At 51.0% G+C, this 21,648-nt stretch overlaps 1 protein-coding gene across 1 annotated transcript in view; it reads left to right on the top strand.

Annotated features, from left to right (window-relative positions):
- The window catches only part of LOC142260486 (E3 ubiquitin/ISG15 ligase TRIM25-like), a 46,889-nt gene that overhangs the window by 1,716 nt on the left and 23,525 nt on the right, over window positions 1–21,648 (top strand). Inside the window, exons 2-3 of the mRNA XM_075331955.1 lie at window positions 12,322–12,509; window positions 13,500–14,436. Coding sequence (XP_075188070.1) covers window positions 13,509–14,436 — 928 coding nt within the window. The 5' untranslated portion in view covers window positions 12,322–12,509; window positions 13,500–13,508. The remainder of the gene's footprint in view (window positions 1–12,321; window positions 12,510–13,499; window positions 14,437–21,648) is intronic.

Raw genomic sequence — 21,648 nt, 5'->3', positions numbered from 1 at the left:
TGTCCCCATGAACCTGTGCTCCAGCCACGTGCCACTATCTCACATGCAGTGGGAAGCGGCCATTGCTGCAGGGGGAAGCGGCCATTGCTGCAGGGGGAAGCGGCCATTGCTGCAGGGGGAAGCGGCCATTGCTGCAGGGGGAAGCGGCCATTGCTGCAGGGGGAAGCGGCCATTGCTGCAGGGGAGCTGCCCTCCGGCCGGTGTATGAGCGGTAGTATCGGCCATTTGTGTCATTAGTGTGAGCGGCTGCTCCGGCCCCGAAGCTCCTGTCTGCAGACACAGGAGGCGGCAGCTGCACTCACTGCTCTACGGAAGCCGCACTCAGCCACTCCCGGAGCAGCCCTGGGGGCGGGGCCAGGGTCATGCAGGGCTGATCAGCCGGAACTTCACTGCGAAGAGCCGCTTCCTGACTTCCTGTTCTCCTCCGAGGCCGGCGCCATTGCTTGTGCAGACACGTGTTTGAGGGTAAGTATTCATTCCTGGGGCTGTGTGTTTGTGCTTTGTTGTTTTACCTGTGTATGTGACCTGGCTGTGCGTGTACGCATGTGCGAATATAGGAGACCTGTGTATATATATATATATATATATATATATATATACACATATTTTTTATATGAGGCGTGTGTGTGTGTGTGTGTGTGTGCGTGTGTGTGTGCGTGCGTGCACACACACATGAGGCCTGGCCGGCTGTGTATGTGTGTGCGCGTGCACACACACATAAGGCCTGGCCGGCTGTGTGTGTGTGTGTGTGCGCGTGCACACACATGAGGCCTGGCCGGCTGTGTGTGTGTGTGTGCGCGTGCACACACACATAAGGCCTGGCCGGCTGTGTGTGTGTGTGTGTGCGCGTGCACACACATGAGGCCTGGCCGGCTGTGTGTGTGTGTGCGCGCGCGTGCACACACACTTGAGGCCTGGCCGGCTGTGTGTGTGTGTGCGCGTGCACACACACATGAGGCCTGGCCGGCTGTGTGTGTGGGTGTGCGCGTGCACACACACATGAGGCCTGGCCGGCTGTGTGTGTGTGTGTGTGCGCGTGCACACACACATGAGGCCTGGCCGGCTGTGTGTGTGTGTGTGTGTGTGTGTGTGTGTGTGCGCGTGCACACACACGAGGCCTGGCCGGCTGTGTGTGTGTGTGCGCGCGTGCATACACACATGAGGCCTGGCCGGCTGTGTGTGTGTGTGCGCGTGCACACACACATGAGGCCTGGCCGGCTGTGTGTGTGTGTGTGCGCGTGCACACACACATGTGGCCTGGCCGGCAGTGTGTGTATGCACACACACACATGAGGCCTGGCCGGCTGTGTGTGTGTACACGCACACATATGAGGCCTGGCCGGCTGTGTGTGTGTGCGTGCGCACACATATGAGGCCTGGCCGGCTGTGTGTGTGTGTGCGTGCGCACACACAGGAGGCCTGGCCGGCTGTGTGTGTGTGCGTGTGTGTGAGCGCGCGTGTACATACATATGAGGCCTGGCCGGCTGTGTGTGTTTGTGTGTGTGTGTGCGCACATATGAGGCCTGGCTGTGTGTGTGTGTGTGTGTGTGTGTGTGTGTGTGTGCGCGCGCACACACATGAGGCCTGGCTTTTTTTTGCCCTATAAGCTGCAGCCACCACCAGTGAGCTCTTATATACAGCATTCTAACATGCTGTATATAAGAGCCCAGGCCGCTGTGTAGAACATAAAAAAGACTTTAGAATACTCACCTAAACCAGTCATTACAGTGGATGTGGCTGAAATGGGCATCTTCGGCCTCCGGTGCCGGTGCCTCCTCTTTCAGCCATCTTCTTCATCCTCCTGAAGCATCTGTGCGTGACGTATCTACGTCATACACATCTCCGAACCCGCGCAGGCGCACTACAATACTTTAATCTGCCCTGCTCAGGAAATGAATGCCGGCGAGTGTGTATGACGTCGGACGCGTCATGCACCGCGGCTTCAGAAGATGGAGGACAAAGATGGCCGAAAGAGGAGGCGCCGGAGGACGAAGACACCCATTTGACACTGCAGCGACCGGTTTAGGTGAGTATTATTAAGTTTTTTATGTTCTACACAGCGGCCTGGGCTCTTATATACAGCATGTTAGAATGCTGTATATAAGAGCCCACTGGTGGTGGCCGCAGCTTATAGGCCAAAAAACTGGTGACAAGTTCCCTTTAACAGCATTATGGGCCTTGTTGAGGCCTCTACAACAACCACTTACAGGAATAAAAAGTAAATGGCGATAATATTAAACATATATTTATTTTTTTGGCACGTCAACAAAACTGCTGTGAACACATTAAAAACGTTCAAATGATCAACACGATAAACATCTGAACGATTCACGAGGCTTGAAAAATACAATCCTCAGAAAGGCTTTGTGCGCACTGGAAAATAGAATTTTCTCAAGAAAATTCTGCAGGCATTGAAAGATTACCGCACCCGGTAAAATCCACAAAAAAATCCGCACCGAAATCCGCATGCGGTTTGCCGCGGTTTTACCGCGGTATTGTTCGCGTTTTTTCCGCGTGCGGGTTGGTACATGTGCTTTAATGCATTCAATGCAATAAAGCACATTGAAAGAAAAGAAAAAAAAAGTCATTTCATTCTGAGATAGAGGGATAGATAGAGTCCCTGTGAGCACACGCGGCATTTCTCACGGTCGGCAGTGTGTTGACATTACCGGCCGTGGGAAATGACCGGTAATTACCTCTGCTGTCTGTTGCTCGGCTGCATTCAGTGCAGTGTGTTAGTCGCGGCTGGATGCAAGCATCGCAGGACGTGGATTACGCCGGAGCTGTGTTTCGGGGGGGTTAATAAAAAGGTGAACCAGGAGCTTTTTTGTGTTTTATTTAAAATAAAGGATTTTTCGGTGTGTGTTTTTTCACTTTACTTACGAGTTGATCATGTCAGCTGTCTCATAGACGCTGCTATGATCAAGCCTGGACTTAGTGCCGGCGATCCGCCACCATTAACTCCATATATTACCCTGATCGCCACCGCATCATGGCGACAGGAAGAGTCGGGGACACTCCGGGACTGTCGCATAATGAATGCGACAGTCCCGGGGCAGCTGCGGCTGATAGTCTCGGCTGCGGGCGGGAGGCGGGGGATATTAACTCTGCCCCTCGCCCTCCCCAGCCTGAGAATACCGGGCCGCCGCTGTGTGCTTACCTCGGCTGGAAGGTAAAAATACAGCGGAGCACACGTGTTTTTTTTTTCTTTTCTATATTTCCGTTTGCTTTCTATGTGTCTGTGCGTGAGTGTGATCTGTGTATGTTTTATGTCTGTGTGTGTGTTTACTCTGCTCCGCTTCCTCTTCCTGCCATAATGACATCACCTCCCTGCAAACCGCAGGCAGCGATGTACATTACCGCAGGTAAACCGCGTAATACCGGAGAGAATAACGCAGGAAAACGCAATGAACCGCACAGAATTTGCTGCCTGCGTTATTCCCTGCGGGATTTCACGATTACATTGCAGTCAATGGAGTGAAATCACGCAGCGACGTGCAGAAAAGAAGTGACATGCAATTGTTTTTGCTGCGGGAATCCCACAGCAAAACATGCAGCTGTCAAAATCCGCATAGTGCGCACAGCATTTTTTTTCCCCATAGGTTTTGCTGGTGAATCACTGCAGAGATGTTATGAACATTTTCTGCAGCGAAACATGCAGGAAATCTGCGGCAAAAACCGGTAAGTGCGCACATAGCCTAAAGGCCCCGTCACACGCAGAGATAAACCTTTGGCAGATCTGTGGTTTCAGTGAAATCATGGACATATTGTTCCATTTTTACACAGCCACAAACCTGGCACTGATTGTCCACAATTTCACTGCAACCACAGATCTACCACAGATCTACCACAGATCTACCACAGATCTACCACAGATCTACCACAGATCTGCCACAGATCTGCCACAGATCTGCCACAGATCTGCCACAGATCTGCCACAGATCTGCCACAGATCTGCCACAGATTTATCTGTGTGTGTGACAGGGCCTTAAGGGGTACTTTGCACGCTGCGACATCGCTAGCGATGTGAAATTCTAGATCGCAAGTGTGATCTTTCGAGATCGCACATGCGTAAAATGACCTATGTGCGATCCCGAAAGATCGCACTTGCGATCTAGCATTTCACATCGCTAACGAGATCGCTAACGATGTCGCAGCGTGCAAAGTACCCCTAAGTCAGACATTATATGGCACACTATGGAAGTATGAATTTTGTTTTCAGAGAATTTTTCTTATTGGCTTGAATTCAATGGTCTTCAGGTTGTCACTTTCCATGCACATGATAGAAGCCAGTTGAAACAGTGCTACGAAGCAGATTTTTTAGAAGTTTCAGTTTTGAGCGAGAACGTTCTCCAGTAGAGTTGGTCTCCGTCAAGCACATGAACAATCTGAGTGCAATTTCAACATTTGGGAATTCAGATTTCAACTTTTTTAATCCATTGCAGGAAGAGTCTCACAATTTTCTTCTTGAGCCATGTAGTGCTTGAGATGTTCACATTCATTTATAGGGAACCTGTCAAGTGAAATATGCACCAGAACCACGAGCAGTTCTTGTGTATATTGCTAATCCCTGCCTAACCATCCCTGTATCTAGCTTCATAGATTGATCTTTAGAAAAAATATTTCTAAAGCTTTTTTATCATATGCTAATGAGCAGGGACTAGTCGTAAGGGCGTTACTTCCATCGACTAGTCCACCCTCTTTGTATGTTGGTACGGCCACAGGGGCGTGCTAACATGCTACTTAATGCAGCGTCACCAGCAGTGATGCGTGTACCTGTGTCTGCGGTGAACGCTGAGCTGAATGTGCGCTAGACCTATCTGAAGCTTAATTGTGTTTAGCAATGACAGTCTATGAAGCTAATATTGGTGCCACCTGAGTAAAAAAGCAGTTGAGCTGTTGCATGAGGTATAAGGGCTCCCAGCCTACCAGGCCTACACCTGTCACTCATCCTCCTCATTATTTCTTATGTTAATAGTATAGAAATCTAAAAGCTGTGCCACAACAGTGTGGCTTCACTGTAAAACGGTGTGAGCTGTTTTGGCAGCTTTTGGGCTCCCCTAAAGGTGTTTTCTATGCCTTTTGTCTTTACCTCCCATTGAATTCAATAGGGTTCAGAATTGTTGAACTGTTCAGCAAACACAAACTCATCTCTAGTGTTCACCTGCTATTGACTTTCTCCTCGGCAAAGGACACATTCACTACACGCTGCCCAATATTCTCTTGAATACTTGAATGTTACTCTTCTTTTTCAGAGCGATGGTATCCGGGATCCTTTTCCTTGCCTCTGTCATTCAGAATCCCTCCTCCTTTTCACGCTCCTATCACTAATGACTTTTTCCACTTTGTAATTGACCATCCTCTCTTCCTTTGATGCTCTGCTGCTGACTGTCCACCCGTCCCTCGATCTCAGCCTGCGATCCTAATATCATTGTAGCTCATCTAAAGGCCACGTCACACTATGCAACATTGCTAGCAACATCACTGCTGAGGCACAACTTTTGTGACGTAATAGCGATGTTGCTAGTGATGTCGCTGTGTGTGACATCCAGCAACAACCTGGCCCCTGCTGTGAGGTCGTTGTTTGTTGCTGAATGTCCTGGACCGTTTTTTAGTTGTTGCTGTCCCGCTGTGAAGCACACATCGCTGTGTGTGACAGCGAGAGAGCAACAACTGAATGTGCAGGCAGCAGGGACCCGGCGTCTGCGGACGCTGGTAACCACGGTAAACATCGGGTAACCAAGAAGCCCTGTCCTTGGTTACCCGATATTTACCTTCGTTACCAGCGTCCGCCACTCTAACACTGCCAGTGCCGGCTCCTGCTCCCTGCACGTGTAGCAGAGTACACATCGGGTAATTAACGCGATGTGTACTGTGGCTAGGAGAGCAGGGAGCCGGCGCTAAGCGGTGTGTGCTGGTAACCAAGGTAAATATCGGGTTGGTTACCCGATATTTACCTTAGTTACCAAGCGCAGGATCGCTTCCACGCGTGGCTGGGGGCTGGTCACTGGCTGGTGAGATCTGCCTGTGGGACAGCTCACCAGCAACCCGTGTAGCGACGCTCCAGCGATCCCTGCCAGGTCAGGTTGCTGGTGGGATCGCTGAAGCGTCACTTAGGTCTGACTGTGTGACATCCCACCAGCGACCTCCTAGCAACTTACCAGCGATCCCTATCAGGTTGTATCGTTGTTGGGATCGCTGGTAAGTTGTTTAGTGTGACGGTACCATTACTAACAGCACTTCAGGTATCACATCCCCCACAAGATTACAAGCTCTACACATGTGAAGCCCCACAGGTGTTGTGTCGGTGCATTACCTTCAGGGACTCCACTCAGCTGGATCTGGTCACAGGTAGGAGATCTTCTTCTTGTCGTGACGCCACTCTCAGTATTGCGGCCAGTAGGGACCGCCACTGCAGGTTGAGGGTCGCCTGGGGCTGATGGTGTGTGCAGTTAGTTGGAATAGCCTCCTGAGAGTGAGGCAAGCCCCAGGGCCCGGTGTAGGTGCGTAGTACCACAAGGCGCAGAATGACTCAACACAGGCAGGATGTCTTTCAGGGTTTTTACTCACTTCAGGTGGCAGGGCGAGTAACCCGGGCGTAGCTGGGATGAACCAGGCGGGAACCAGGTATCCTTCAGGCTGACTTGTGAGGGTGACTACTAACTCGCCTTCCTTAGCCCTTGGTGGTTTGGGGTGACCCCGACTTTGAGTCCCTATGGGGGTCACCCAGGGAAGTTGCTGAAGCCTCACTCCCCTTCGTTTGCCGTGTGCTTGTCGCCTGGGCCAGGCCACTCCAGCTGCTTGCCTCCTGTGACCTATGGGCCCTAACTGTGGCTACGTGGCTGCGGCTTTTGTGGTGTTGTGGCGTGGGCTTTGAGAGCCCCACACCGGCAGGTTTAGCAAAAGAAAGCTGGATCTATCTCCGCTTCGGGATCTGCCGCCCGTTTGGGCCTGGTACTCTCCAGCAGTCTCCTTACTTCCCCCTCCGTGCTCTCTCTCTAGCTGAGATGGGTTTCGGGTAGCACTCCTGGTTGACCGTTCTCCCCCGTCGGTAGCCACTGCGCGGACGCTGTCAGACTACAGCAGCCCAGGGGAAGGGGTCAGCTCTCCTCGGAGCTCCCTGGACTCTGCTCTGAACCGGCTCACATCTGGGACCTTCACTGCTGTTCCTGTCTGAGCTCCACTTTCCTGCTCCTCACTCCTCCACACTCTGCTGCAGACTCTCGACTGACTACTCCTCCTTCTCTTTCCCTTTTGTGCCTGCCTACGCCACCTAGCAACCAGATTCTCTTACCACACCCCTTGAGAGGAGATGGAGGCTTTTGGCCCCCTCCACTATTCCAGTGGAGGTCAAGGCTTTGCCCCCTCCTGGGATCCCCAGGGGTCCTCTCATGGGTACATGTGTGAGACCTGATCACTATGCGCCTGTGTACCACACCCCGGTCAGCCTTCTGGATTACCTGTATTGTACTGTCCCAGCATGGGTGCAGTACTCAGTGGTGCCTGACCAGGTCAGGGGCGCCACATTCCCCCTTAGTTATCACCAGCACGTCCTCGGGCTGCAAGACAACATTTTAAAATGCATAAAACATTAAAACATGTTAAAACATTTAAAAGCACCAGGTACCATACATCACCACCCTCCACCCACAAGTCCGTTAACCCACCCAAAACCCTTTCACGTTGGCCGCGCCTTCAGCCACTTCTGGCAGGATGTAGAGGCGGCTTTCATGGGCTGGTGGTTTCAGGGTATACCTGGCCTGGTGGATCCGCGCCTTCAGCCTCTTCTGGCAGGATGTAGAGGCGGCCTCCACAGTTGGTGCTGACCAGGTACCCTCTTTGTGGTGGAGAGCCAGGCCCCATAAACAGGCATGCTCTCTGGTTGCAGGTGAGCCAAGGCCCTATATACGGACGGGCTCCTCCTGGTTGCAGACGAGCCAAGCCCCTAAACAGGCTGACTCTGGTGGTGGTGGTGCCCTCTGGTGTAACTATTTACACTGCGAGAGTTTGTGGCTATAGCCAGTTCATAGCCTTAAGGTTTATTTCTCACAATAGTTTTTGTGGGCACATTACTTAAACTTGAGAACGTTGCAAAACTTCAAACTTTTTCAAACTGGTAACTTCTTTACTTGAACTTATGCAGACTCCTCTTCACCAGGGCTTGGGCCTGTAGGGCTGCGGCACCTGTTGGTTTCTTGACCTTTTTCCTCATCTGTAGTTGTCTCATCATTAGGTCTTTGGTCTTTTCTTTCTTTATGGCTGTCTTTCCTTTCTTCTCTGGGACATGGCACTACATCTAGGGCATACCAGCCTCTTTCTCCTTGATGCAGGGTAAACTGTACGGAGTCTCCCATTTTTAAGTTTCTGCCAGGGTGTCCACTGGGCAGATGAGCTCTGACGTCTCTCCGATTGACAAAAATGCCTTCTTTGATACCAGGTGCTACGATGAACCCGTATCCTGACTTTAGGCTAAAGTCCTCCACTACTCCTCTACAAAGGGGTCCTCTGACCTGGGCTTTGGACCTTCTCAGTAACCGTTTTTCTTGTAGGTCTCTGGCTGTGACTTCTCTCTGCTCTGGGGATGGCGGAGCAGGTGAAAACTGGGTTCTGCTGCGGCGCTGTGTCTTGCGGACTGGATTCTGCGAGGTGCAGCTTACAAGCTCCCAGGTGAGGCTTTGGGGCAGATCTTCCTCAGCAGACGGTGTCAGATCTTCCTCGTCCCAGCGGGAATAGGGCAGCATCTCCGGCTCTGGGCATGGATCCACTGCTGGTATCTTCTGAGTCAGCTCCTCAGTTTCCTGGCCTCCTCTCCCCCTTAGTTCTTCTTGGCACCCCTTTGGTGGCGGTGCTGGGGATGAACTTCCTTCAACAGGCCCAGGCGGGGGACTCTTTGGCGTGGTTGCTGCAGGGGTTGCTGGAATCCTCTTGGGGGTATGCGGAGGGAGCATGTACTGGTCCACCAACCATTGTGGAAACTTGGCCTCCATGTCAGCCTTCAGCCTCCAGTATTCGGGGTCCTCCCCCAGCGTGGGTTTTCCAGCAGGGACCTCTTTGGACTGGGGAGCGGTGTCTGCTCTGGCCTTGCAGGCCGGGGTAAATGGTGATGCAATCTCTTGGCGGGCCGCGCCCTGTATGGCGGCGGCCTGGTCTTGGCGGGCCGCGCCCGGCATGGCGGCGGCCTGGTCTTGGCGGGCCGCGCCCTGTTTGGCGGCGGCCTGGTCTTGGCGGGCCGCGCCCTGCATGGCGGCGGCCTGGTCTTGGCGGGCCGCGCCCTGCATGGCGGCGGCCTGGTCTTGGCGGGCCGCGCCCTGTATGGCGGCGGACTGGATCGGCGTCGCAGCTGCGATGGGATCTGTGCAGGCTGGGCTGGGCGTCGCTGCAGGGACCGGGTCTTGGTGGGCCGAGCAGGGCATCGCTGCGGCGGCCGGGGCTTGGCGGGCCGAGCAGGGCATCGCTGCGGCGGCCGGGGCTTGGCGGGCCGAGCAGGGCATCGCTGCGGCGGCCGGGGCTTGGCGGGCCGCACCTGGCGTGGCTGCGGCCTGGCTCAGCGTCGCCGCGCCGGGCGCCTCTTCAGGGACCGCGGGCGTGGCAGCAGGGGTCGGGGCATCCGGGCCGGCAGGGGTAATACTGGACTCACCCATCGGTGGCAGCATCGGGGTCTGAGTCGTCGCCGTCCGGTCTGGCACTCGTCGTGCGGTTCCCCCTTCATAGGCCTGAACCGCGGCAGCCATCTCCAGAAGTTCCATGCGTTCTTCTCTGATCTGCTCCACGACCCGAGTCTCCAGTCGGTCGCAGAACTGGGCCAGCTCCCGATACCACCAGGCAGCGGAGCCCGGTTCTGGGTTTCTGCGGTCAGACGCCATTTCCTCTGCGCCCTCTTCTGCACGACTCTCCAGCTGTGGACTCGCCGTTGCCTCTAGTAGCAAGCTGTTCAGTTTCCGCTCTGCTTCTTTCAGCAGCTCCTCTCCCAGCAGCAGGCTTCTGGCTCCCTTTCTGTCCCGACGTCTCTGAACGCTTCCGCTCTCTTCACAAGCGAGGTCAGAACTCTGCAGGGGATCTCTCGGTAGCCACACCTCTTCGTGGGCGGTAACTTCTCCCAGCGCGGGCTGCTGTTGTTTTTCAGCGCGCTTTTCATGGTGGCAATATGGCGGCGCTTCCAATTTTTCAAGCGGACCGCCCAGGCACATGGTCACCTGTCTGAACAGGTCTAGTCCTTATCCTGTTCGTGACGCCAGATGTGAAGCCCCACAGGTGTTGTGTCGGTGCATTACCTTCAGGGACTCCACTCAGCTGGATCTGGTCACAGGTAGGAGATCTTCTTCTTGTCGTGACGCCACTCTCAGTATTGCGGCCAGTAGGGACCGCCACTGCAGGTTGAGGGTCGCCTGGGGCTGATGGTGTGTGCAGTTAGTTGGAATAGCCTCCTGAGAGTGAGGCAAGCCCCAGGGCCCGGTGTAGGTGCGTAGTACCACAAGGCGCAGAATGACTCAACACAGGCAGGATGTCTTTCAGGGTTTTTACTCACTTCAGGTGGCAGGGCGAGTAACCCGGGCGTAGCTGGGATGAACCAGGCGGGAACCAGGTATCCTTCAGGCTGACTTGTGAGGGTGACTACTAACTCGCCTTCCTTAGCCCTTGGTGGTTTGGGGTGACCCCGACTTTGAGTCCCTATGGGGGTCACCCAGGGAAGTTGCTGAAGCCTCACTCCCCTTCGTTTGCCGTGTGCTTGTCGCCTGGGCCAGGCCACTCCAGCTGCTTGCCTCCTGTGACCTATGGGCCCTAACTGTGGCTACGTGGCTGCGGCTTTTGTGGTGTTGTGGCGTGGGCTTTGAGAGCCCCACACCGGCAGGTTTAGCAAAAGAAAGCTGGATCTATCTCCGCTTCGGGATCTGCCGCCCGTTTGGGCCTGGTACTCTCCAGCAGTCTCCTTACTTCCCCCTCCGTGCTCTCTCTCTAGCTGAGATGGGTTTCGGGTAGCACTCCTGGTTGACCGTTCTCCCCCGTCGGTAGCCACTGCGCGGACGCTGTCAGACTACAGCAGCCCAGGGGAAGGGGTCAGCTCTCCTCGGAGCTCCCTGGACTCTGCTCTGAACCGGCTCACATCTGGGACCTTCACTGCTGTTCCTGTCTGAGCTCCACTTTCCTGCTCCTCACTCCTCCACACTCTGCTGCAGACTCTCGACTGACTACTCCTCCTTCTCTTTCCCTTTTGTGCCTGCCTACGCCACCTAGCAACCAGATTCTCTTACCACACCCCTTGAGAGGAGATGGAGGCTTTTGGCCCCCTCCACTATTCCAGTGGAGGTCAAGGCTTTGCCCCCTCCTGGGATCCCCAGGGGTCCTCTCATGGGTACATGTGTGAGACCTGATCACTATGCGCCTGTGTACCACACCCCAGTCAGCCTTCTGGATTACCTGTATTGTACTGTCCCAGCATGGGTGCAGTACTCAGTGGTGCCTGACCAGGTCAGGGGCGCCACACACACATCACAGCCAAATACTCATTTTATTTCAGATACTTTTATGTCCACAAAATAAAGCTTATATTTATATATAATTTTATGCCAAATTGTCTATATACATGACATTTTAGCATAATTGTAAAAAGTTTTGTTATCTTTTTTGTATATTGTTACTTTTGAATCAAACTGAGAGTGACCTCTGACATGTTTTGTGCTCGTCCTTGGCACCTTTTGAAATGTGGACTTTTTTGAGATGCGTGCGCCTTTCTGTGTTTTTTTTTTTTTCCCTGATGAAGAGGTTGGAATACCTTGAGATGCTTAGGAAATAAATCTTAGGAATCATCATGTCTCCTGCATCGTTTTTACTGTATTTCAATCCATCAGGTACTGAAGGGGTTCAGGTAAATGTCTATTCTGCAGTGATGTAACAGGTAGTTGTAACCTCAGCTGCAGCCACAACCTTCTCCTGTAAATATTCGCTTCTCACTTCTCCCTATGCCAGCTATAGCTCATACGTATGCTGACCATGTTGAAAGAGCTCAGCGCTGCATAGCTGTGGTGTTATTTCAATTGCAGCTGCAAAGTTTACTACTGAATAAAACCAAGGAGTGCTTTTTGTTTAGTCTTTTCCCACCTGTTTCTTACCTTCCAGCTGCGCAGGTAGAAGTCATGCATATTTCCTATTTTAAGCTTTCTGCTTATCCACATTGTAGAGAGAATGCTGCCAATCAGTGGTCTGGGTGGGGTTATACAGAGCTCAGCATTCAGAAAACTGGTAATGAAGCTGTGCATCAGAGAAAAGAGTTTTGAATAAAAAATGCAGGACCCATTAAAGTAAGTGGTGGTGTTTCTATTGCAGCTGCGAAGGTCCCTACTGAAGACACCAAGGAGTGCTTTTGTTGTTTCTTTCCCCATCCGTTTGTCTCACCTTCCAGCAGTGGAGATAGAAGTCACGTATATTTCCTACAACTCTCCTCAATCATCTCTCGTGTGACCATCGGCAGCCGATATACTCTAAAGTTCTTGTGTGATACACAACTTAATCTGGTGAGCATACATCCCTTATCTATTCACAATTGTGTTATGGTATCACCGTATTGTGCTTTTCGTGCTCCTTCTTTCTCTCTGTACCCACCAATGAGTGGCAGCTTCCAGCTTATGTTCATTATAGACTGAATGCTGCCAATCAGTGGCCTGGGTGGGGTTATACAGAGCTCAGCATTCAGAAAACTTGTAGCTGTGCAACAGAGAAAACAGTTTTTAATAATAAATGCAGGACCCAGTGAAGTAAGTGACACAACTCTGAAATCAGAGTTTCTGCCCCTACATCACGTTACTCTCACAAGGGATATTAAACAACTGGTGGCAGATTCCTATTAAGGAGTTAAATAAGTAGTTCACCCATTTTTATTTTTTGCTACATCGGTATAACCTTGAGAAAGAATGTGTATCTTAAATATCTTCCGTTGGCCTGTGAGCGGCTCTATTGCGGACCGCTGTTCCCCATCGCATGACCACCTGGTTCTTTAACCTCGGGGATCTGGTGATGTCACGTCAACTTCCTGTTCATGTGACACTACCGCGGCCGGCCCCAGTCTCCGTGAGTCACTGGGCTGTGGGTGGCGTTTCCCCGCTCGTCACAGCCCAGCATCGCTCCTTCTTGTGTGCTCTGCAGTGAAGGAGGAGGGAGCAGGGAGATGCTGGACTGTCACGCTGGGCTTTGTTGAGCGGTGCAACGACGCCCACAGCCCAGTCACTCATAGAAACTGCGGCCCGCCTCAGTTGACGAGACATCACCGGATCCCAGGGGTCATGGAGCCCAGGGGTCACATGATGGGGGTGAGTGGACTACAATATCGCCCACTCATAGGCACTATTGGCAACACAAGGTATTTGAGAGAAAATTTGTTTCTCGACATAATATCGATGTGGCCCATAATGAAAAGGGGTGAACTACCCCTTTTAAGTGAATAGGTGAAACTACAACATTGCTAAGTATTATCAGACACATTCCGTTTTGTTTCTTCCTTCCCTCAGCTATGAGCCATGGCGTCTGCTGATCTGATGGACGAGCTGCTCTGCTCCATCTGTTTATCTATTTTTAAGGATCCTGTAACACTGAGATGTGGACACAACTTCTGCCGGGTCTGTATTGATCGTGCGCTGGATACACAGGACGGGTCTGGAGTTTATTCCTTTCCTGAATGCAAAGGAGAGTTTCAGGAGCGGCCGGCGCTGATGAGGAACATAAATCTTCATAATGTCACAGAACGTTTCCTGATTACTCAGCAAGAAGAAGAGGAGATCACCGGGATCTACTGCACTTACTGTGTGGACTCTCCTGTACCTGCTGTTAGAGCCTGTCTACACTGTGAGGCTTCTCTGTATGAGAAACACCTGAGGGGTCACAGCAAATCACCAGAACACGTCTTATCTGATCCCAGCACTTCTCTGGAGAAAAGGAAATGTTCTGTCCATAAGAAGATCCTGGAATATTACTGCACTGAGGACGCGGCTTGTATCTGTGTGTCCTGCAGTTTGATTGGGAAACATAATGGACATAAAATGGAGTCACTGGATGAGGCCTCAGGGAAGAAGAAGAAGAAACTGAGAAATGTTCTCCAGAAACTGACCACAAAGAGAGAGGAGACTGAGGAAAGAGTCCGGAGTCTGGAGGAGCGCAGGAGAAAAGCTCAAGAAAAAGCAGCTGGAGAAGCCGAGAGAGTCACTGCCCTGTGTACAGACATCAGGAGACGGGTGGACGACCTGGAGAAGAAGGTCCTGAGTGAGATCTCCATGAGGGAAAAACAAGAATCAATGTCATTGTCTGTTGTGATCCATAAACTAGAGATAAAGAAGGACGAGCTGTCCAGGAAGATGAGGCACATTGAGGAGCTGTGTAACATGAGTGATCCACTGACCGTCTTACAGGAACAGGACACCGGTGACTTGTGTGATTTTGAGGAGGAGGGAGGTGATGAGGACACAGGGGGACATGATAAACCGCTCCATGATGGAGATGACCTGGATGTGGCTGTGATCTCATACTTATTACACACATTATGTGAGGTAATAACAGGTATAAGGTGCGGGATCTATGTGGAGGGTCCTGCAGACATATTACTGGATGTAAACTCAGCTGGTAATTATGTCCTTATATGAGACGACCTGAAAACTGTGACCTGGGCAGAAGAGAAGCAGAATCGTCCAGAAACAGCAGAGAGAATTCTGTGTAATCAGGTGATGAGCACAAGGGCATTTACCTCAGGACGACATTACTGGGATGTGGAGGGCAGTGGGTCAGGGGGGTGGATGGTGGGGATGTGTTATCCCAGTATAGACAGGGGGTGGCAGTCACTGATTGGATATAATAACAAGTCCTGGAGATTGTGGAGATATCATAATCAGTTTTCAGTGATGCAAGACCGGAAAGAGATCCAGTTACCTGACAAGATCTCCAGTGATAGATTCAGAATTTATCTGGATTATGAGGCCGGGCAGCTGTCCTTTTATGAGCTGTGTGACCCCATCAGACACTTACACACCTTCACTGCCGCCTTCTCCGAGCCTCTTCACGCTGCATTATATGTTTTTGAGGTATATATTGATGGTCACAAGTATTACTTAGATAGCTGGGTGAGGATTACAACGTAACAGGAAAATATCAGAAAATTCCTTATTTGTAAAGTAAGGGGTACTTTGCACGTTGCGACATCGCAAGCCGTTGCTGCGATGTCGCATGCGATAGTCCCCGCCCCCCTCGCAGGTACAATGTCTTGTGAAAGCTGGCGTAGCGAAAATTATCGCTACGCCAGCTTCACATGCACTCACCTGCCCTGCGACCGTCGCTCTGGCCGGCAACCCGCCTCCTTGTTAAGGGGGTGGGTCGTGCGGCGTCACTGCGACGTCACACGGCAGGCAGCCAATCGGAGCGGAGGGGCGGAGATGAGTGGGATGTAAACATCCCGCCCACCCCTTCCTTCCGCATATTCTACGGAAGCCGCGGTGACGCCGGTAGGAGATGTTCCTCGCTCCTGCGGCTTCACACACAGCGATGTGTGCTGCCGCAGGAGCGAGGCACAACATCGGACCGTCACGTCAGCGTAATTATGGATTACGCCGACGCTGCACCGATGATACGATTACGACGCTTTTGCGCTCATTAATCGTATCATCTAGGTTTTACACACTACGATGTCGCATGCGATGCCGGATGTGCGTCACTTTCAATTTGACCCCACCGACATCGCACCTGCGATGTCGTAGTGTGCAAAGCCAGCCTAACTTTCATTGTAAACATTTTTCTGACTTTATCAGACATAAAATACATTTCCCTCCGGAGCCTCCTGAAATCTTCCTGTATTTCCTGAGACCATTGATCTTAACAATAGATTTTCCGCAGAGATCACTTCTCCGCAGTCTCATTATCAACACAGGAAGGAAATGAAGTGTAAGGTAACACCTCTGGTATAAAACTGGAGGATGATAATGTAGGATCCACCATTGACAATAACTGATGGACACAGCTGACCCCTTCCCCCCACAGGGATCTCTGCACAGGACACAGAGCATCGCTTTGTTCTGTATAGAGCAATGCTCCATTATTGTTGTGTAGAGTGAAAATCACGGCTTATGGCTGAAAATCACAGGAAAATCAGCTTGACCAGTATGTGGACTTTCCGTAGGTCCCCGGCCGTCATGGCAGCCCACCGACATCTCATGATCACGTTACAGGGATGCTAAGGCTATGTGCCCACGGGAGATTGCACCTGCGAATATATCCGCAGATACATTCCCAGGTTTCCCGCAGCAGCTCCCCGGAATCCGCAGCTATACATAGCTGCAGTACTCCAGCGAAATAGCTGCGGAAAACCTGTGGACATTCATGTGACTTACCTGCAGAAGTCCCAGCCTCTATCTCCAGAGTGGAGAGCCAGGATTTCCGCAGGTAAATCCACAGGAATAATTGACATGTAGTTATGTGCGGCTGCGGGACATCCGCAGCACATACCGCAGCCGCACATACCGCATCATTGACACACACTCCCCATGTCCCATAGGATAACATGGTGAGTGTCTGTACTTGCTGGAACCTGCGGATTTATCTAGAAAATCCAGATAAATCCGCAAGTTTTCCGCGGCAAAATCCGCAGGTGCGAGCTCCCATGGGCACATACCCAATGTGCACTCAAACTAACCCCTGAGCCAGGATCTCTGGGCTTAATTGCCGGTGTTAGTAATTAACAGTAACATTTATCAAGTTCACAGTTTGATTGTTGATTGTTTGCTAAATGGAATCTGTCAGCAGGTTTTTGTTATGTAATCTGGGAGCTGCATTTAATAGGGACAGAGAGCCTGATTCCAGAGTTGTCACTGGACTGCTTTGTACAGTTTAGAATTCTACAGAAAACTTAGTTTTAGGTTTTCTTTGCTGTACATGTAGCAGAACTTGGAATCCTGAGCTGTGTATAGCCCTGCCCTCACCACTGATTGGCAGCTTGCTGTGTACACTGTATATTGGTAGCAAGCTGCCAATCAGTGGTGAGGGCAAGGTAACACAGATTAGCTGGACTAGCCGCCACATGAGACCTAGTCCTCTAGTGATAATCCCCTGCTAATAATGCACTGATTGAAATTGCAGCAAGCTACTGAGCCAGTGGCAAAACCCTAGAATCAGACTTTCTTTCCCTACATCATACTACTATCTGTCACGCTCCCCGGGTCCCCTGTCACGCTCCCCGGGTCCCCTGTCACGCTCCCCGGCTCCTCTTCCATGCTCCCCGGCTCCCCTGCCTTGCTTACCGGCTCCCCTGCCGCGCTCCGCCGCTCCCGTGCCAGGCTTCCTGGTCCCCTGCTCCACAGCCTTCCTGCCCCATCGCCTGCGGTCCCCCAGGCAGCCCGGTCCCCGCTCCCGGCGTCCGATGGCAACCCAGCCCCAGCCCGGCTCTCCTGCTTCCTCCTCACCGCTCCCTCCTCTGGCTTCTGGCACCCGGGCCGCGCGCATGCGCATTAGGGCGCGCGGTCATTGACCCTCTCTTAAAGGGCCAGCGTCCACTGACAGGAAATTGAACATGCAGGTACAGGGTATAAAGGGGTTTAATGTCCAAGTGGGCGGGGCCTGTTCTTCGTGTTTCCTAAGCTAGGAGTCAGGTCTCCTTGTGTCTCTATGATATACTTACATATCTCTCTTCTAGAGCCGCTCCTGCCTCGCCATCCGGTCCTGCCGATCCCCGAACCCCGAACGCTGACTATCTGCCATCTCGTCAGTCCGTACCATCTCTGATCCCTGTGGTGACCCGTCCTCTCGCTCCATCGGTTCCGGACTCTGCCTGGCAACATCTCGGCCTCCGAACCTGAGCTCCATCACCCGGACTACCATCAGTGACTCCGTGGTCCCAGGGACTTCTCCATTCCATGCTTTTGCACGGACTGTCCTGCTACCCGTAGTGCTCCGGCTACCGGACGCCTTGCCTTCATTAAGGTGTTCGGCCCAGTGGATCCACCTCCTGGGTCTGCCCGTCCACCTGGCCCTAACACTATCAGATTACATAGCAAAAACCTGCTGACAGATTCCCTTTAAAGACAGATGCTACAGAAAAGTGCCAACATTTCCCTTGTGTACAGCAGGCTGAGCTCCGGTTTTAATTAGTAGAAGATATAGATAATCTATTCCCCTTGAGATCTCCTGATGATCAGTCGATCGCTGCTTCCACTTTCATTTAGTAAATCATTGTTGTCTTGACTCTGGCAACCGGATCCATTTGCTGTTATGATGACATGAGGTGTTGTTGACAGATCCTGTTATTTTCATCCTGTGTAGTCAGCACATCGAGCACATGAAGGCGGCGTTTTCTGAATATTGAAATCACTAGTAGCATAGCCGAGTACTATGAGGCTGGAGTCACTGCCGCCGGCTCCTACCTGTACCCTGATAGTTATATGACTGTAAAGGGGCCTGTACACACTACGATATCGCTAATGAGATATTGCCAGGGTCACGAAATTAATGACGCACATCCGGCCTTGTTAGTGATATCGTTGCGTGTGACACCTACGAGCGAGTTCCAACGATCAAAAATACTCACTTGATCGTTGACACGTCGTTCATATCCCAAATGTTGTTCCGACTTCTGCACGCAGGTTGTTCGCACACATCGCTATGTGTGACACCGCAGGAATGAGGAACAACATCGTACCTGTCGCCGCCTGCAATGAGGAAAGGAGGAGGTGGGCGGGATGTTCCGGCCGCTCATCTCCGCCCCACCGCTTCTATTGGGCGGCCGCTGTGTGACGTCGCTGTGAAGCCGAACGTCTCTCCCCCTTCAGGAAGAGGTTGTTCACTGCCCACAGCAAGGTCGCTAGGGAGGTAAGTACGTGTGACGGGTGTTAGCGATATTGTGCGCCACGGGCAACGATTTGCCCGTGACGCACAAACGAGGGGGGCGGGTGCGATCGCTAGCGATATAGTAGCGTGTAAAGCGGCCTTAACAGCCGCTACTATCAGCCATTACGAAGGGGAGATCACAGCATAAAGATTTATACAGCTGTCATTAAAGGAGTTTTCCATTTATAGAAAAGTGATCTCTAATCCTTTCCCAGCATGTAAAATCACAAACTTAGACAGTACTCCCCCCTCCCCCGATCCAGCGTCAGGTCACAGCGATGTGCGTTGCAGTCATGGTGTCACCGCTGCAGCCAAAACACAGAAACCAAAGCGGGTGTGGAGAACTGGTGCCGAACAGCGGGAGGGCGAGTACTGTCTAACTTTATTAAAGGCTGGGAAATGTTTGGGAACCAGTTTTCTAGAAGTGAAAAACCCCTATAAGTCCAAAAAATGCTGCATAACTCTTTAAACATTTAGCTCCCCCTAGTGGTGGCCAGAATTACTATATATCGTCATACTGTTATAAGACTCATAAGAATATCAGGATCTGACAACAGCTTCTTGTTAATGGTTTCCATATGGCAAAAACTGAAAATATTTTACTGCAATAAATAAAATTAAGACAAATGATTGAATAACTACAGATAAAACTGCTGATAATAAATGGTATATTATTGCACATTACTGCTGGAGTTTATTATTGTGTGTGCTGGGGACGATTTTTTTTTTTTTAAATTTCTCATTACTAAATGCTGGAGTCATCTGGGAGGGGCGGCTTCAGGGAAGAAATATATTCACCTAATGTAACCTATAGTGGGATATGATTTTTCTGTAAGTACCGTATTTCTCGTTTTATAAGACGCTCTGGATTATAAAACGCACCCCATATTTAAAGAAGGAAAATAGGAAAAAATCATTTTTACAGTTAAAATTAGGGTCTGTCTTATTCTAGTGCGTCTTATTTTAGCTCACCAGGGGAGAGCGTCAGTGGTGTCGCAGCTCAGGTAGGTCACAGGAGGGAGGGTCGGTGATGCTGCGGGTTCGGAGGAGGGGGTGTCGTGGCTCAGGAGGGTTAGTGGACGAAAGGTCGGTGATGCTGTGGGTTCGGGAAGGTGTGTTGCGGCACAGAAGGGTCAGTGGATGGAGGGTCGGCTATACAGCAAGCTCCTGGGGTGTCACGGCTGCGGGCTCCATTGAATCGCCGGCAACTCACATGATGAACTTCAAGAAAATAGCCGTGGAGGCGGTGTGTGTGCAGCCTGGCCTCTGTGGCCATTTTCTTGAAGTCCATCACATCAGCCGCTGTTGATTCAAAGCAGCCCGCCGGCAAATCAATGGCGCCCTCAGCAGAGACACCCCACGAGCCCAAAGTTTCGCTGACCCTCTGTTCACTGACCCTACCGAGCTGCTGCACTTCAGTGACACCCCCTCCTCCGTGCTCTCAGTATCACCAACCAATACTGCCCCGGTAAGCCATACCCAGATTATAAGACGCATCTCAATTTTCCCCCGGTTTTGGGGGGGAAAAATGCATCTTATAATTCAGAAAATACGGTACAATGTGCAATCAAACATCTAAGAAAACTACGGGCCAGATTCATCATTTGTGATTTCATGAAGTCAATTTTCCTTTCTTGTCTTTACGGATTTAATTTGCCCCAAAATCTTCAAAATTTGCACACAGTTCATTAATTTAGCAGAAAATAAAAATGCTCCTTTTATTGCTTTAACTAGTATTTGTGACTAAAAAAAAAAAGGGTCATGAAAATGTGTCAAAGTGAAATCTTGTCTAGGAACCAGGGTCTAATGTGAGATGTACCATAAAATAGCAACATCCGGCTGGAGCTCTTTTCATGGGCCTCTGTATCCATCTTTAGTAACTTTTAGGGTAGGATTCCACTTGTGAGAGATTCGTGCGTATCTCTCATCGCATTACCCGGCACGGCCTGGTGATGGCAGCGGGTCGGCTCTTGTATTTCTATGTAGCTGACTCCCACCTGTCGGGAAAGAGGCAGGCCGTGACGAGTGATGCGATATATGCGCAAGTCTCTCACAAGTGGAATCCTACTCTCATAATGAGTGTTCCTCACCCTCACTTGCTAGCTAGCTAAGTCACAAGCCTTTCTCCTAGGCTCCACAGCTTTTTCCTCCTCTGCCTATCTGCACGTGTCTCCTGCCAGGAAATGGGAACTCCCATCCCATTCAGAAATGTCCGATCTAGCAAAATCTAAAATCAATTGATCTGATCGTCACACAGCGTGGCGAGAAAATAATTCCTAACTCCAAAATTATCGTATGTTTTTTTTTCTGGTCGCCGCAACATTCCATTAAGATGCAAAAACAGGCGCTCAAAACATCTCATCTATGCAAAAATGGTATAATTAAAAATGTCAGCTCAAGACATAAAAAAATGCCATCACTGAGCCCCAGATCCTGAAAAACGAGAACGCCACAGGGCTCAGAAAATGGTGACAAAAGCACAATTCTTTTTTTGGACAAAATTCTGATATTTTTTTCACCACTTAGATAAAAGTGAGCCCTCATATGGGGATATTGACGGAAAAATAAAAACGTTATGGCTCTTGGAAGGATGAAAAACGGAAAATCGCTCGCTGATGGGTGAAGGGGTTAATAGTAATATTTGTAAAGGGTATGAACTATCCCTCTTTCGTACACTTGTTAGTAAAATATCTGGCTTTGGGAAAGCTGAGTGATTACTGTACCTATTTCTCGGCTAACCCAGCTTTCCCAGTGTCTGGATTAGATTCCGGGCCCAGGATCCTGGGGTGACTGTGACTCCTG

Source organism: Anomaloglossus baeobatrachus, unplaced genomic scaffold (assembly GCF_048569485.1).
Source record: "Anomaloglossus baeobatrachus isolate aAnoBae1 unplaced genomic scaffold, aAnoBae1.hap1 Scaffold_111, whole genome shotgun sequence".
Lineage (NCBI taxonomy): Eukaryota > Metazoa > Chordata > Amphibia > Anura > Aromobatidae > Anomaloglossus > Anomaloglossus baeobatrachus.
The sequence above is the reverse complement of the archived record's forward strand: the minus strand, read 5'-3'. Positions and strand labels throughout refer to the sequence as shown.